Source organism: Colobus angolensis, unplaced genomic scaffold (assembly GCF_000951035.1).
Source record: "Colobus angolensis palliatus isolate OR3802 unplaced genomic scaffold, Cang.pa_1.0 Scaffold11, whole genome shotgun sequence".
NCBI classification, from domain to species: Eukaryota; Metazoa; Chordata; class Mammalia; order Primates; family Cercopithecidae; genus Colobus; species Colobus angolensis.
In genome coordinates, this window is record NW_012112030.1 from 7,801,803 (window position 1) to 7,819,402 (window position 17,600).

The following is a 17,600-nucleotide window of genomic DNA, read 5'->3' on the forward strand; positions in this document are numbered from 1 at the left end:
ATGGTTAAATTCTTAATTCTTAAACATTGTCTATATGTGTTGTAAAAAGACATTTTAATGAGCATTAAAACAATCTTGGAAGAAGAGAAATAATATGTCTAACTTTTGATCATTATGCAAAAACAGCTGTCAAATTGAAGAGCTAAGCCTACTGGGGAATGGAGCTAGAAGAAATATTAAAATCAACTTTAATTTAGAAAATTCCATTTAGTCAATGCCTCAGCTTAAAAAAATCATGGTATCTTAGCCAAATGACCTACCAAGTTGCTGGGGGAGGCAGCAAGGTAAACACAGAGAAAAAATTCATTTTGACAGAGGTATGGATTCTAAAGGTAGGGAGAGAGACTTGCACACACACACAGCTTCATGGCATCTTACCAGAGGGCTCATCTCTCCTACAACAGCAACACCCAGAATGGGTTTTTAGAAGTATCTATCTTCCTCACTAACACTGTTGGATTCCTAGAGAAAACAAAGCCCTTTGTCCAAGGTTAGTATTAACTCTTTTTTTTTCCTTTCATGATTTCTTACTTGTTGGCCCTCAAATGTTAGTTAACTGAAGGCTAGCTGGCTACATCCAAGTATCTATGGTTTGCTGCTCTGAGATGGACTTAATTTTTCTTCTTCCTCTTTTTTGTTTTTGGTATCAATAAAGCCCAGATATTCCTGGTCAGTGATGCCTTTATAATTCCTGTTTCCTTTGTACTCAGTTGCTTCACTGGGTTTAAGGCATGCTTTGTGTATTTAGTTTGCAAAAATAAAACTTTTAGTACAAATTAATTTTTTTATACAAACTTTTATGGCACAAGCAGCAAATCTGCTGTTTTAAGAAAATATATAAATATCCTTTTCTTCTGTACAAATATCTCCAGTATTCCCTACCCCATTTTATAATTTTAACTGTACATGGTCTGCCTCATCCTTCTCTAACAGCTCCCTCCCCCCCTCCAGATCTCAACTAAATTTATATTTACATTTTTACGTCGGAGGCAGTCAGAGGAGGAGGGCCCCTCCTCAGGAGGAGTCTGTACAGGGAGAGGGTGGCGGTGGGTAGAGGTGATGAGAATAGCTCCTCTCTGTGTATGGAGAAGGTGGGCAGCTTTCATAGTTCTCCTCTGCCGACAAGTATTGGCTTCGGGGTGTGGGGGGTGGGGGCACAGGTTCTGAATCATAGTTCAAGTCACTGGTGTAGCCCTTGGCTGTTGCCACTGAGGTCATTCTCCGACTAGGAGCATAGTCACTGTCACAAACATCTGTGCTGCAGGGTGTGGTGGGGGGTGCAAAGTGCCGGTAGCTATATGGCCTGTAGCTGGTATAGGGAGAAAATAAAGAGAAGCAGTTAGTTTTACAAAAAAATGATTTTCCCTCTCAGAATACAGGTATTAGATGTAAACTACACTACGAAAACAATAAGCTACTGCAATTTAAGTTTACACAGACCAAGAGGCAATTTTCAATGGCAGATTCGCTGAGGAAGACAGCATGTACTTTCTTATTTGCAAATAAGAAAGTGGCAAGTGAAAATGAACAGGATGGAAACGCAGAGGTGAATTCAATCTAGCCTCTAGGTGTGCTCTTATATCTTCAAGTTAAACTGTATCACAGAACAAAAAATGACTATTCAAATTTGTTCTGCAGTTTCATAGCCTATGGGAAGAATGGGTTTCTACATATTTTATACTGCTCAAACACATCAGTATTTCCTCAACATTCTTTACTCCAAAATTAACCTGATGAATAATTAATTTAATGACATCTGAAGACTTCATTTCTTTCTTCTGTACAATTCTGTACAATTTCTGTACAATCCAGGCTGGATTTTGGTAGACAGCCTCAGGGGCATAACTATTCCATTACTGTTACCTTAGCAAAGGGAAATTGCTGTGGTTGGGGAAACAGTTTTCATTCCCTGTGTATAGACAAGTACCTGTCATAAGAGCAGCTTTAAACATCAAAATGATAAAATTTAAATGCCCATAAAGGGTCAGTGAATTTTCTAATGTATATTTCAGAGGCCTAGCTTATTTCTTACACTTATTTATCTTTATAAGGGATGTACAGTTGTTAGGTTTGTAGCATTGCTAACTAAAGAAAAAGGCATTGCAAAGAGAAAAACATACTAGTGAAAATAAGATTTGACCTAAGTTCTGGCTTTTCTGTCATTTCTACTTCTATTTGTAACTTCTTATACCTGTTTACTCTAAATATGGTAAAGCTGATCTTAAACTTATCCCAAAGATTTTTTCGTAAGCTTTCTCATCAAAGGATCAAGAGGATAGGATTGACTGCAAGAGAAGGGGCAAAAGCAAGTTAAAAACTGATACAACCATTCATAAAACACCTTGTGATATACAGCACCACAAGATAATATATCCCAGGAATCCAGGATACAAACCATTTGCTATCACTTGGACTGACTTCAAAAGAAATGGCTGCCATGATTGTTCACAGTTACAGATCAAACTCCTTGTTCTACTCTGTCTCCCCTTCTTACTACTGCATTTGATTAGTCTTTAACAAAGAAAGAAAGAAAGAAAGAAAGAAACCAGCCTGGGCATCATAGCAAGACTCCGTCTCTACAAAAAATTAAAACAAGTGGGCCAGGCGTGGTGACACACACCTATAGTCCCAGCTACTTGGGTGGCTGAGGCAGAAGGACTGCTTGAGCCCGGGAGGTGGAGATTGCAGTAAGCTGTGATTGTGCCCCTGCATTCCAGCCTGGGCAACAGAGCAAGACCCTGTCTCAAAATAAATAAATAAATAAATAAAAATAAAAATAAAAAGGCTGCAAGGCTGCCAGAGACCAAAAGTTATGTGACACACTGAGCGAGCTCTCAAAGGCTTTTACTATCAATACTGACATGATATCACAGTTACCATTTTTTTTTTTTTTTTCTTTTTTGGTCTTAACTTTTTGTCCAATCAGGTGTCAATCCTTGGTGAAATTTCTAAGGTTAACATTTAAAAGTCCAAATACTTCTATTTTCATGAAAAAAATAAAACAAACTGAATTAATAAAATTCTTTCATGTCCCAGTTTAGACCAAAATCTCAACAAATGATGAAAATTTTGACGCAGAGGAACAGAAATTGGGCTTATATGGAAAATAGTTAAGCAAGAACAGTTTTTTATGCAATCGTGTTTATTCTGATGAGTGCCTCATTCAATTTGAATTAAAGACATTACTTTTTAAAAATAAAATTTTATATCTTTTCTCATTTCTCAATTTTCAGGCTTCTGCTTTTTCTGTTTTGGCTTCTAAAACAATCAGTTTAAAGCCAAGGCTATTCAAACAGTCTTATCTAAACTGAAATGAGAATTCTGAGTGAGATACTTTAAGTGGTTCCCACTTTATTTCTACACGAGTGAGGTCATATCAGGCCAATCTGACTGCAATGCTAGGGAAGATAATAGAAGATTATCTAGAGAGGACAGCATATAGAAAAGATTATCTCGAAGGTAACAGGCACTTGAGGGATGCCCATAAACCCTGGGCACTTCAGTGTTTAGACAGAAACTCGCATGCTGCTGATGATCTGTTGGCCATTCAAGGAACATAGAATTGGAAGCTGACACAACAGTATCTGACCTGCTCAACACACCTTACAGACTCATAAATTAGCAAAAAGCAATAATTTCCTCTTTATTGGCTTACAGATGCACTTTATTTATTTCAATCTTTCTTTATTCCATGCAACTACATGAGAAATCTTTCACTCCAGATTGTAATAGCATATGCAAGCAATGGCTGAACTTACATTTCTCTCAACTTTTCTAAAATTCTGTGCTCTTAGTATGCTGCTGTTTTAAACTCTCAATTCTATGAACCAATCTTACCCCAATATTTCATTCTTAGAATATCAAACTATTTTGAAACCAGTCATTTTGGTGGGTAATTCCTCCTTAGAACACTGCCAAAGCCTGAGGCTGTATTTTATTATTCTAAAAGCCAGCATTTGTGATTCTCTTTAAAAAAAAAAAAAAAAAAAATGTTTAGGCTGGGTGTGGTGGCTCACGCCTGTAATCCCAGCACTTTGGGAGGCCAAGGCGGGGGGATCACCTGAGATCAAGAGTTCGAGACCAGCCTGGCCAACATGGTGAAACGTTTCTACTAAAAATACAAAAATTAGCTGGGTGTGGTAACGCAGGCCTGTAATCCCAGCTACTAGGGAGGCTGAGGCAGGAGAATCACTTGAACCCAGGAGGCAGAGGTTGCAGTGAGCTGAGATCATGCCATTACATTCCAGCCTGGGTGACAAGAGCGAAATTCCATCTCAAAAAATTTAAAAAAAAGTATAACGTCCCGAAAGGAAAGGATTTGTGGTAGAGGCAATGTCAGTACTACCAAGACAAGATGACTAGTCTCTCTCTGGTGACCATCATCTACTCATTTGGAGATACACCAGGTCCAAAACTAAAACACTCTCTAATAAATACTGCAACGTATTTTAGAGGAGGATGTGTATTACCTGTATGACCTATGAGTGGAAGGACTGTTTGAAGAATATCCAAATTCCATAGTGTAATGTGATCGCTCTGTGGCTGGGGATGGTGGAGGGTTCAAAATCTAAAAGAAAAAATAATTAAAACATTAAAGTAACAACACAGAAACTATTAGATTTTCTTTCAACTTTTCTTCCTTTATTAGTGTTTCTTAACAATACATTATTAGCACAATTCTTCTTTTCCAAAGAATTGACCTCAAACAGTACTTTGGGACTATGGCTTCCTCATTCCCTAAGACCTCATCATGGCTAAAAAGTGCAAAGTGACAAAAACAAAAATCTGTAACCTAAAAATCATTGGTCAGCACAGCTAGGTCCTGGTTATTTAAAATTATAAGTATTTAGAGAAAAATTATTGATTTAGGAGAAATTCCAGGTGTGCTTCCTCTTTTGGGAAGTCATAAAATGAAGGCGCTAATCCCTCAAGAGGTACCATTCAGTAGTTCTACTTTTACTTGAAATGTGAAAGTAATGCCCAATGCTTTCAAGTATTCTGGTTATTACACAGTAACTTAAAAGACTTATAAGCATTGGGGGGCGGGATGTGGTAAATTCTTCTTTGAGCCCTTTATGCCTAAATTTCACATTCAAAAACTACTTTTACATTACTATCACTGATCACCCACCTTTAAATGAGTTAAAATATCTAAGATCCTATGTATGTTGCCTTCAAAGGAAAACAGACTACTTACTGCAGGGAAGTAAGTGCCTTTGGTGCTTGAAGAACTACTTGATGATGCTCCTGTAACATGGGCTCGGTCGTAGGGGGGTCCACTGCTTCCCCCCATGATACTGAGAGAGCTGATCATTGATTTACCTCGAGACATTCCTAAAACAAAAGGAGGATAAAAGCTGAAGATGAGTAAGATCTATAAAAATGTATCAAGCAATTTCATTCAACAGTAGGATGACAAATATTAATAGTCAAGTAGTCTGATTTTAAAATAACTTACACTCTATTCCTATAATTGAAAACATTTAATGGAGAAAGGAAATGAATGTTCTCTAGAAGTGAATGATTCTACTGAAAAAGCTGGCCTAGAACAAAGCCAAGAACAGCTCCCACCTTCTCCCTCCCCTGGTAGCAGCAGAGCTATTTCAAATAAGGGCTTTTCAACCTCTTGGAGGATTTGAAAGGACTGTAAAGGGTAGAGGTTGTGAGGCAGAGTATATTAAATAACAGACTTGCTCAAAAGAAAACAAAAAACATTTTTTAGGGCACAAACAACATATGAAAGAGTATTTTTTCATCTAATGAATATAAATGTTGCTAGAATCAAAACTACCAGCGCTAAAGAAGAAATTCTATTTTTTCCAAGAAGCTTCCCAAATTCCACTAACTGAAAATAGGTATGGCAACAAAGAAACATTACCATTAACAGTTTAAAAACCAGGTTTGTCTACTTAAGAGTTACACCCAGAGTAAGTTCCTATTTTTAGAGGGTTTTTGCAAGGCACCTCCTTCTCCATATTCATTAAAAGGCAGGCTTCTTTTAACTAAGGGCACCAGAAAACATGAAAAAGAATGCCACTTCCCTAGAGCAACATGGCCTACCCAAGTGTAAAACTTCTGGCCACTCAGCTATGCCTGAACCAGCCCTTTGTCCCCTGTTAGCACATGAAGTCAGGCGAAAACATAAGACATATTCCTCTCTTCTATCATCCAGCTATTTACAGATCTTTGTTGGCTGAAGGGAGTCTTACATAATTTTGGCCTCCTTTTATTCATGGGCTCCATAGTACTAGAGTTCCCTGGTGGTGAACTTAAAGAACCTGTGGTTTATAACTCTTTCACTAAACAACTGGCTGATTCACCTTCTGTAGCATACATCCAGAATTGTAGTCAGAGAGGCTTAGAGCTTGCATTTGTATTTGCTTTATATGCTCTGACAATTTCTACCAAACCATATCTAAGGCCTTCTGTGTAAAGAGAAGGTGCTAATAGTAAAAAAGAACATTTGTTCTTCTAATTGTTTAAACTCAGAGTAATATGGTTTCAAACAGACTCTAGGTAGTATTCTCTTCCACAATGGAAACCTGGCAGTCTTGCAGGACCAAAGACTTGATTCTCAATGGATCCATCCTGACTCACCTGGAAGAGATCCTGACAAAGAACTTGGGTGTGGCACATAACCAAGAGGCACAGAAGCTGGTCCATGAACTACATAGTCATTAGTCATGGTTTCCCCATCTCCCTTCATACGTGGACACAACATCCTCTGGCAGATAAAGTATATAGTCCCAGACACAAAAATGGTGACAATTACTCCAATAACAGAACCAACTGTATTGGTGGCCTGTGGTGCTGGTTCTTCAGTTGGATCTACAATGAAGAATGCAGTATGGTTATTTAATAGAAAAAATAACTGTATATTCAAAATAGTAATCAAAAAGAGGGCTAGCTAATAGGAATGCGAAGCTATAAGCCTAATGAAGATAATTCATAAGCACTTTTCTTTTTTATGAATACATACACACCATGCCCCAAGGACATATGGAAATAAATGTCATCATTAGGAATCAAAATGAACTACCCTTAAGTGAAGACAGAAATAAGACAATAGGTTGGAAAGTGTAATTGTAAACTGACAGAAACAAAGATGGTAAATGAAGTACAGATTTAAACACTATTAAGAAGCTTTAAATAAATAAACAGATAAAATCCATTCTTCTTCATTCTATATACCATACAAATGAACAAGGTTATTCCAAGATTTCAGGAAAAAATTTATGGCCAGAAGGGATAAACCTAGGCAAGTCATCAAATGTTTTACCCGGAATGGTGAAGAAGCCAAAATCAGCTCTGAGCACATGTTAGATTTTAGATTTGTATAGTGACATGTAGGCCTGATGAATGAAAACTGGAAACTAAAGATGAGCCTTAGCTTTCAAATCCCCTATGCTGCTGGCCTTCAGGCTGTCTAGTTGCCTGAGACCAAGGAACATAAGGTCTTTAATATCTGATTACTGGAGGACTCAAAAAGAAAGGCCAGATTGCCAGAAGAGGACACTTGCCCCAGGGATTCACCTTCCCTGGATCCCTGAGCTACCTGAGGCTTTAAGAAGCAGAGGGCATCAATACCAGAGGTAGAGGGAAAGTGAGCTTATCAAAATTAGAGCATTACTCTTTCTATTCAGAGGGAAAATTCTTCCATTCTGAACAGTTAAATTGTATCTCACAGTTGCAGATCCTTTAAAAAACTTCCTCCTGCTTCATCTTACCTCAAATCTCCCATCCATATAGCTAAACTCATCCTCTGACAGATTATATGAAAGAAATGCGTGAAAATGACATCTAAGTTACATAATATGTAGGGATTATCATTTACAAATTTAGTCTGTGGAATCTGAGGCATAGACTCTTTTTAGTTCTTAAGAACAACCGTCTCATCTTTTCATTCCTTTTTAGTGCCTTAACATTCCTTTGCAATGCCAAGCTTCAAGAAAGAAGTTTACATTCACTACCCTCAATTCCTAGTCTCTGGTCACACTGTAACTCCCTGATATCAGACTTCCACCCTTACCACTGCACTGAAACTGTTCTGGCAACAAAGTTCTACTATTTGCCATATTCAATATATTCTTCATTTCACTGACCTCTTTACACAATACTGCTGGTTCCTGTTTTCTCTTAAAAAAATGTCTGATCAATATCCTTCCAAGATACCACTCTTAGTTTTACTATTTCTGATTATTCCTTCTCTGCTTCCTTTGTTGGCTTCATTCTCTTCTGCCGGCATCTTAAGCGCAGGTCCTTCCCAGAGAGATTTCTATCTATCACCTACTACTTTCCTGCTCAGCTTACTGTCCTGGGAGATTCTATCTACTGCCACAGCTTTAATTATCATCAATAAACTAAAAAGCACCACATCGGCCGGGGGCGGTGGCTCAAGCCTGTAATCCCAGCACTTTGGGAGGCCGAGACGGGCGGATCACGAGGTCAGGAGATCGAGACCATCCTGGCTAACACAGTGAAACCCCGTCTCTACTAAAAAATACAAAAAACTAGCCGGGCGAGGTGGCGGCGCCTGTAGTCCCAGCTACTCGGGAGGCTGAGGTAGGAGAATGGCGTGAACCTGGGAGGCGGAGCTTGCAGTGAGCTGAGATCCGGCCACTGCACTCCAGCCTGGGCGACAGAGTGAGACTCCGTCTCAAAAAAAAAAAAAAAAGCACCACATCTCTCTTCTGAGCCACAGTTCCTTATAGTCAACTTCCTGAAGAGCTTCAGTGGGATATTCCACGTGTACCTCTCAGGCAACATCATCAGTCACCATCATCAGTCATTTCTCCTAGATTCCAGGGGTAAAGAGACCATAAATGAAGTCATCTAGTATAAGATAATAAAAAGTGATGGGGCTTGTGGCAAAGTACATGCCTGCCTAAAGGCATTTCATGTAAATTAAACATCACATCAATCAAACATTACATCTGCAGCCAAGATGGGGTATGGTACTTTGGTTTTCAGTTCCTGCTATATATCCCATTTAATGCCTCCAGTCACTCAATGAGGTCTGTGGGTCAACTTAAACTTACCAACTATATCTAAGTGGTTACCAATTCCTCTTTATTCTACTTCTGAAATAACTCCGAAATCCGTTCTCTCCTTGCCACCCCTACTCCTCCTCCTCCTCATGATTGAGATCTTTATCTTCTGCCTAAACTCTAATCGATTTCTTTTTAAATTACAGGCTGCATATCATTCATAAATGGTGGGAATGATTTAGTGGGTTACAACCAGCTTTGAAAAAATGAAACGGAAAATGTCAGAATGCATTCTATATAACATGGGTAAATACTGAAGTGTTGTGTGACACCTTTTTAAATGCATGAGCTCACATCTCTGTATTCCTCTTGATGTGATCAAAAGTTTGAAAGCAACCAACCTCACAGATTTCCCTGCCTATAAGCTTATCACCTCCAACCCACTGGCTTTATAGCTTCTGTATTGCTTGACCATGCTAGTCTTTCTCTTGAAATTTTCAGTGACTCTCCACTCTCCATTGTTAATATTGTCTATTTTCTTTAGAAGAAAAGCATAGTCTTCCATGATTGTACCTTTACCTATGTTATCTCTTGCTGACACTCCTCAACACAGCCTGTATTTTGGCAGTCCCATTACATGGAGTTTCCCAAAGGTGCCTGTTTCCCTCTTTTCTGCTTTTGAACAGTATATTCCCTCTGCCAAAAATGCAATTTCTCCACTTATCTACATAATGAACACTATTCATTGATTAACACCCAATCTTTTTTTTTTTTTTTTTTTTTTTTTTTTGAGATGGAGTCTTGCCCTGTTGCCCAGGCTGGAGTACAATGGTGCAATCTCGGCTCACTGCAACCTCCACCTCCTGGGTTCAAAGGATTCTCTTGAGTTGGCCTCCTGAGTGGATTACAGGTGCCCGCCACCAAGCCCAGCTAATTTTTGTATTTTTAGTTGAGATGGGGTTTCACAAGGTTGGCCAGGCTGGTCTCAAACCCCTGACCTCGTGATTCACCCACCTTGGCCTCCCAAAGTGCTGGGGTAACAGGTGTGAGCCAGCACACCTGGCACAACACCCAATCTTAAATACCATTTTCCTAAGATGCCTTCCTTGATCAAGTCCATCTTTGTCCCCAAAAAGCTGACTTCTCTCTCATTTCTACTGCTACCTGTGTAGATTTCTATTACAGCATTTATACTCCATAATCAATGTATCTACTATGAGTCAGGCTATGTGTTTTTTAGGCTAAATGATACATATGTGAAATCATTTAATTTTCTTGCAGGCATCAGGCTAAGCATCATTCTCTTCATTTTGAAGATGAAGACCTGTAATTCCAGCACTTTGCGAGGTCGAAGTGGGTGGATTGCTTAAGCTCAGGAGTTTGTGACCAGCCTGGGCAACATGGCAAAATACTGTCTCACTAACAATACAAAAAATTAGCTGGGTGTGGCAGTGCATACCTGTAGTCCCAGCTACTTGGGAGGCTGATGTGGGAGAATCACCTGAGCCCTGGTGGTTGAGGCTGCAGTGAGCTATGACTGTGCCACTGCACTCCAGCCTGGGTGATGGGAGTGAGACCCTGTCTCAAAAAATAAATAAAATAAAAAATAAAGGTGAGGAAACTAAAGTTTAAAAAGAACAAATCATCTGTTGGAGGAAGGAGGTAGGATTCAAATCCAGCTCTGCTTAGTTCCAGAATTCCTATTCTTACTACTATTTCAATGATAGGGGGACTTTGAGAAACTTGGTGCAGGTAGCATGTACCCTCAGCATACACAGCACTGTCTACAACAGGGCAGTAAATGCTTGTTGAATAAATGAATGAAGTCTAAGTCTTACTGAGTAGTTCCACTTGAACTTTGTAAAAATACTAGCTTAAAGTTCTCGTTACAGGTGAAAGAACATTTAAATTAATCCTATTTAAATTCTATCAAATATATTTGACAGGGTAGACCTGGCTTAAGCTGAATTCCATTCAGAATTAAGTTTATCAATTTGGGATACATTATACGTTAGGGCAGGGATCCCCAAGCCCCTGGCCACGGACTGGTACTGGTCCATGGCCTGTTAGGAACTGGGCCACAAAGCAGGAGGTGAGCGGCGGGCCAGAAAGCATTACTGCTTGAGCTCCATCGCCTGTCAGATCAGTGGCAGTATTCGATTCTCATAGGAGTGCGAACTCTGTTGTCAACTGTGCGTGTGAGGGATCTAGGCTGCACGCTCCTTATGAGAATCTAACTAATACCTGATGATCTGAGGTAGAACATTTTCATCCTGACACCATTATCCATCCCCACGTGGAAAAACTGTCTTCCACGAAACCAGTCTCTGGTACTAAAAAAGTTGGGACTACTGTTTTAGGGCACTTGTCAACAGTTATGAACCTTTTATGAACCTTTAAGAAACTATAGGCTATTTAGCCAAGGGTCCCAAAGTCCAGGGGTATACGTTGGCCTGTCTTCAGGATGCATTTTAAGAAAGCTCTTAAAATCTTCTAGCCATTGAGAAACTGGTGGAAACACTTCAAGAAAACAATGGAATACAGTTAAACATGGACTAACATTCAGAAACTAAGTTCAGACCAATTGATTTCTTTTTTTTTTTTGAGACTGAGTCTTGCTCTGTGGCCCAGGCTGGAGTGCAATGGCGTGATCTCGGCTCGCTGCAACCTCCGCCTCGCGGGTTCAAATGGTTCTCCTGCTTCAGCCTCCCAGTAGCTGGGATTACAGGCATGCACCACCATGCCCAGCTAATTTTTGTATTTTTAGTACAGATAGAGTCTGGTCTCAAACTCCTGACTTCAAGTGATCCGCCCACCTCGGCCTCCCAAAATGCTGGGATTACAGGTGTGAGCCACCATGCCCAGCCGATTTCTATGTATCTAAATGATTTGAGAATTTTGTAACTTTGGTTATAGTAAAATAATATTCTTTTCTAGTACTTTATTAAATGTTTCTGTGATGATTTCTGTGCCTAAGAGAACTGCTATGTTTAAAGAATTATTGAAAGCAAAACATAAAAAAACCTTCACACAAATAATTAGCTTAATATTATTACTTAGAAAGGAAATCTTGGTAAGTAAACCTCACACATAAGAAAAAAATTGTTTAAATTCTCTGTTAAGAGTAATTTATAGATCTCAGTCCTACTTACAACAATCCAGTTCATCTGACTTGTCACTGCAATCCACATTATGATCACACTTCTTGTGTTTTCCAATGCACTGACCATTGGCACAGCGGAATTGATCAATTAAACAAAGCACTGGAAAAAAATGTAAATAGTTTTCTTATTTTTAATATCATGTAAAGTCAAACTCTGGCAAGAGTCAAAAGGTGCTTTCTGAATACAAATGAAAAACAAATTAGACTTTTAGCTGTAATTTAAATATTATTCTCTGGAGTTCCATTGGTTGAGAGGGAGAAAAAAAGAGTGGGGGAAAAAATCCAGCAGGAAATTTCCTATTTTTATTATTATTATTATTATTATTTTAAGACAGAGTCTTGCTCTGTTGCCCAGGCTGGAGTACAGTGGCGCGATCTTGGTTCACTGCAAGCTCCGCCTCCCAGGTTCACGTTATTCTCCTGCCTCAGACTCCCAAGCAGCTGGGACTATAGGTGCCTGCCACCATGCCCGGCTAATTTTTTGTATTTTTAGTAGAGACGGGGTTTCACCGTGTTAGCCAGGATGGTCTCGATCTCCTGACCTCGTGATCCACCCGCCTCGGCCTCCCAAAGTGCTGGGATTACAGGCGTGAGCCACTGTGACTGGCCTATTCTTTACATTAAATTCCCTCTTTCACTGAAGAATTCTAGAGAACTTGGCTGGGTTGATTTTACCATGGGAAAGATTAGTAAAGGAAAGTGAAGAATATAAAACATGTTAGAGTGTAATTAATAAACCCACTAATTCAGAGCTCATTGGAAACAGGGACTATTTTTATATCCTGAAGGCCTGGTATCTTTTAGTTTAATTTCTCAATTTTCAAAGCTTATTAATTTGTATAAATCTTATGCATATGAAGTGAATTGAAACAATAATATGAAACATGGTACTATGATCAGAAGTGATACAGTCATATGTACTGGAAAAACCCCACTGACACTAAGCCAAGTAATACTGAAGTTTAAACAACTGAACGGGAAAAAAGGATTGCATGCTGAGGCACTGAGGAATTCTGGATACCTTCACAGTTCTTCTCATCTGATTTGTCCTGGCAGTTTGCATCTCCATTGCATCGGAGGGCACCATCAATACACTGCCCACTGGCACACTGGAACTGGGACTCTGAGCATACAGGACAATTGAGTTCATCACTGTGGTCTTCACATTCAGTAAACCCATCGCATCGCCAAGCCACAGGGATACAGTCAATTTCCCCCGTGAAACAAGTAAACTGCTGAGGAGAACATGTTGGAGGTTCTTCAAATGAACAAGGAGAAGGGGAGTGACAAAAACACAATCATGGTCACACAGAAGTACAAACACATACCTGAGTGAAGCTCATTTAATAATTAACATACACAAAATACTTTATGATAAATACGATTTATAACTATCTCATCTATTCAAAGAAGAAATAAAAGTTTTCACATTACTTCCTTTATATTCACTATAAACTTTTGCCTGCAAAACTATAAGGCACAAGTTTTTTCATATATTGTAATCCAAACAGGATTATAATATTTGCAATCCATTACAATCTCACACATAACCTAGGAATAATCACTATAATTACCAAATATTTTAAAGTTAGCCTAGCACTCAAAAGTTTTCTAGCTCTAAGGTTCTGAAAGGATAGTCCATGAACCCTTAGGGGTTCCTGAGACCTCTTTCAGGGGACCCACTAGGTAAAAACTATTTTTATAATAACATTAAGATGTCACTTCTTTTTTTCGGCTATGTTTGCACTGATGCTACAAAAGGAATAGTGAATAAAACTTGGTACCTTAGCAGACTCAGGGAAATGACAACAAACTTTATTAGTAATCACTGTACTATACACAGCCACACATGCACAGTTTAAACAAACACACAAAAAGACCAACTTCACTTAAGAATGTTATTGATCAATAGAAAATTAATTATATTAAAATCAACCCAAGTGTATGCCTCTTTAATGTTCTGATCAATCAAATGGCAATTATGCATAAAGCTCATGTTGCAAACCTAAGCATGACAGTTTCTAATGGGAAAGCATTTGTTTTGAGTTGTAAATGCAACTCAAAATGGAATGCCATTTTTACCTGAAAGAATGATTGACAGGTAAATTATACAGTAGTTACTTACACTTGTCTGTTAGTGAATTATCTAAGAGAACCCATAAACTTATGATATGACCATGGGTCAGAAAACCCTGTAACTTTCCAACAGAGAATATTGCAGATTACAGGTGAACATTTTACATGGGGAATTTTAGGGATTATTTAGTAAGAGTCTATTATGTATTCAGCCCTACACTATCTATATTGTGTGGGGAATTAAAGTAGATAAAATATATCCATGTCCTTAAACAGCTTTGAATTTGGCTGGGGATAGAAAGAAATTAATAAACATAAAACAAAGGACACTACTTTGAACTGCATGTCATGCAAACTGTGTGATATAGTTTGGATATTTGTCCCCCACAAATCTCATGTTGAAATGTAATCGCCAGTATTGGAAGTGAGGCCTGGTGGGCGGTGTTTGGATCATGGGGGTAGATCGCTCATGCCTTGGTGTTATCCTCCTGATAGTAAATGAATTCTTGGGAGAGCCTGGTTGTTTAAAAGTGTGTGGCACTCCCTCTAGCCTACTCTCTCTCTTGCTCCCTCTTTTGCCATGTGACCTGCCTGCTAACTCTTCACCCCAGCCATCAAAGTTTCCTGAGGCCTATTCAGAAGCTGAGCAATACAGCCAGCAGAACCCTGAGCCAATTAAACTTTTTCTTTATAAATTACCCAGACTCAGGTATTTCTTATAGCAATGCAAGAATGGCCTAATACACAGTTGTATACATCTGCCAAAACTCGTTTTAATACGTACATTAAAAATAATTGCTAAATGTGCAAACAAGAAAAAAGGCCCTTTAAAAGATATTTTCAAATGGAAGATGAGATCCTTGACTCAGTTTTATCCATGTTATCATTAACATAAAGAGAAATTTTTCTAGGATTTGCCTCACTTAAAGTAACAGTCTAGCGCCCTGATAGGGAAACACATGCTTTTTTTTTGGGTGAGGGGTGGTAAAGTAAACATAAGATTTACCAATTTAACCACTTTAAAGCGCATAGCTCGATGACATTAAGTACATTCATATTATTGTGCAATCCCTATTTTTTAAAATTTCAAGTACCAGAGCTTAACTTCGTGTACACATCTGATTTCCCTGACTATGCTGTATGCCATCTCAAAGCTCTTCAAATACCCTACAGTTCAGGCACAGTGCCCATAGCTGCTACTGAATACATGCATTATTTATTTTTTTAAAAACTTATAGTTTGAAGAATAAATTTACTTGTAATCCCATCCTGATCAACAATTTTTATATGTTGAATGCATATTCTTTCAATATTTGTTTATTACAGAAATGTATATTTTATGTAGTTGTCATTTTAGCAACATTTTTACATCAACTTCATGATTATAACATTTAATAATCGTATAACTCAATTATTTTACTTAATACTTTTCATACCATTAGAAATTAGTTAAAAATTTCTGCCACTGTAGATAATAGTATGATGTAGTCTTTTTCTTTCAGTTGAATTAACTTAGAATTATCCCCAAAAGGAGGATATCTGAATTAAGGGTATGAATACTATTATGGCGCCTGATACCGTCATACTATAATTGAACAAAGGAATGTATCTATTTGTTATACCCGCTGAGTGATTAAACCAATTTTACTACAACAATATTACTATACTCAGTGATATCTTTTTAAAAGTCATTTTTTACTAGATGAAGAAGCAATGGGAATTTGCTGATGGATTTGAACAAAAGAATATTCTTTCCATCAGACACATTCCCAACAATGACACATAAACTTAGAGAATCTAGAATTTAGTGAAGAGAGATTACAGGAGGTAGAATTAATTCATTTTGTTACCTTTTGGGAGAGGGGAGAGGCTACTTTAGTATTAGGAAGCATACTCATTCACAGGCTGAAAAGTGTGGTAATATATATGCAATGAAATACTATTCAGTCAAAAAAAGTAGGAAATCCTGTCATTTGCAACAACACAGATGAACCTGGAAGACATCCTGTTAAGTGAAATAAGCTAGGCACAGAAACACAAATAGTACATGATGATCTCACTTATATGTGGAGTGTAAAAGAGTCAAAAAAAAACAGAGTAAAATGATGATTATGAGGCTGGGCAGGATGGCAGAGAAGAATAACAGAAAAGCCTAATATAGTACAAATGAATGGAATACAAGTAACCTCAAGTTAGTAGACAGAGCAACTTCAATGCCTAGTCATAGAAGTCTAGGCTTAAGATATGGAATACGTTTGCATTTGGGGTTGCACAAGAAAATTACAACATATTTACCTCCACATGATAGCTCATCTTGAAGCAGAACCAGGTGCATGGGGCAAGAACACCTTGTAGTACCATCTCCCTTTACAAGACAAATATGTGAACAGCCACCATTATCCTGAGCACAAGGATGCTGTCCTGCAAAGAGAAGAAGTGAGGATGGGGAGAGGAGGAGTGGAGGGGGAGACAAGTGGGAGAGGAGAAGAGAAAAAGGGACAACCGTGTCAAAACTATTTATGAAAATCAAATGTATAATCAGCTTGGACTTTTTTTTAACTTTTATTATTATTATTATTATTATTTTGAGACAGTCTTGCTCTGTAGCTCAGGCTGGAGTACAGTGGTGTGATCATGGCTCACTGCAAACTCTGCTTCCCAGGTTCAAGTGATTCTCCTGCTTCAGCCTCCCAAGTAGCTGGGACTGCAGGCGAGCGCCACCACGCCTGGCCAATTTTTGTATTTTGAGTAAAGATGGAATTTCCCCATGCTGGCCAGGCTGGTCCAGCTTGGACTCTTATTTCCACACAATATGATTCTTCACTCAATCTCTACACAACCTACAAGAAACTACTTTTATGTAACCACTGTCTTTATAATTTATATATAAAATATTTTAAGGTAATGGTAAAGCTCATGTTAATTTTTGTGAATATGAAAAAATGTTTACTGAAACTGAAAAATTGCTAGGGAGAGGCCGGGTGCGGTGGCTCAAGTCTGTAATCCTAGCACTTTGGGAGGCTGAGGCGGGCAGATTGTCTGAGCTCAGGAGTTTGAGACCAGCCTGGGCACAACAGTGAAACCCCGTCTCTACTAAAACACAAAAGAAATTAGCTGGGTGTGGTGGCATGCACCTGTAATCCCAGCTACTCGGGAGGCTGAGGCAGAAGAATTGCTTGAATCCAGGAGGCGGAGGTTGCAGTGAGCCAAGATAGTGGCACCGCACTCCAGCCTGGGCGGCAGACCAAGACTCCATCTCTATAAAAAACAACAACAACAAAAAATTGCTAGGGAGAATGCTGAAACTTGAGTACTATTCTATTTAAAATATAAGGATTCTCCTATATTAAGATTTTCTTTTTTTTTTTTTTTTT

The 17,600-nt window shown here is 38.6% G+C and overlaps 1 protein-coding gene across 2 annotated transcripts in view; it reads right to left on the bottom strand.

Annotated features, from left to right (window-relative positions):
- Positions 1-637: 637 nt before the first annotated feature.
- LRP6 (low density lipoprotein receptor-related protein 6) overlaps positions 638-17,600 on the bottom strand; it is a 149,702-nt gene continuing 132,739 nt past the window's right edge. The window contains exons 17-23 of one of the 2 annotated variants that reach the window (XM_011953772.1): positions 16,522-16,647; positions 13,172-13,408; positions 12,140-12,250; positions 6,598-6,828; positions 5,198-5,334; positions 4,470-4,567; positions 638-1,309 (exon numbers count right to left, since the gene is read on the bottom strand). In XM_011953772.1, coding sequence (XP_011809162.1) covers positions 1,015-1,309; positions 4,470-4,567; positions 5,198-5,334; positions 6,598-6,828; positions 12,140-12,250; positions 13,172-13,408; positions 16,522-16,647 — 1,235 coding nt within the window. In that variant the 3' untranslated portion in view covers positions 638-1,014. The remainder of the gene's footprint in view (positions 1,310-4,469; positions 4,568-5,197; positions 5,335-6,597; positions 6,829-12,139; positions 12,251-13,171; positions 13,409-16,521; positions 16,648-17,600) is intronic. The other variant, XM_011953779.1, reaches the window with a different exon arrangement.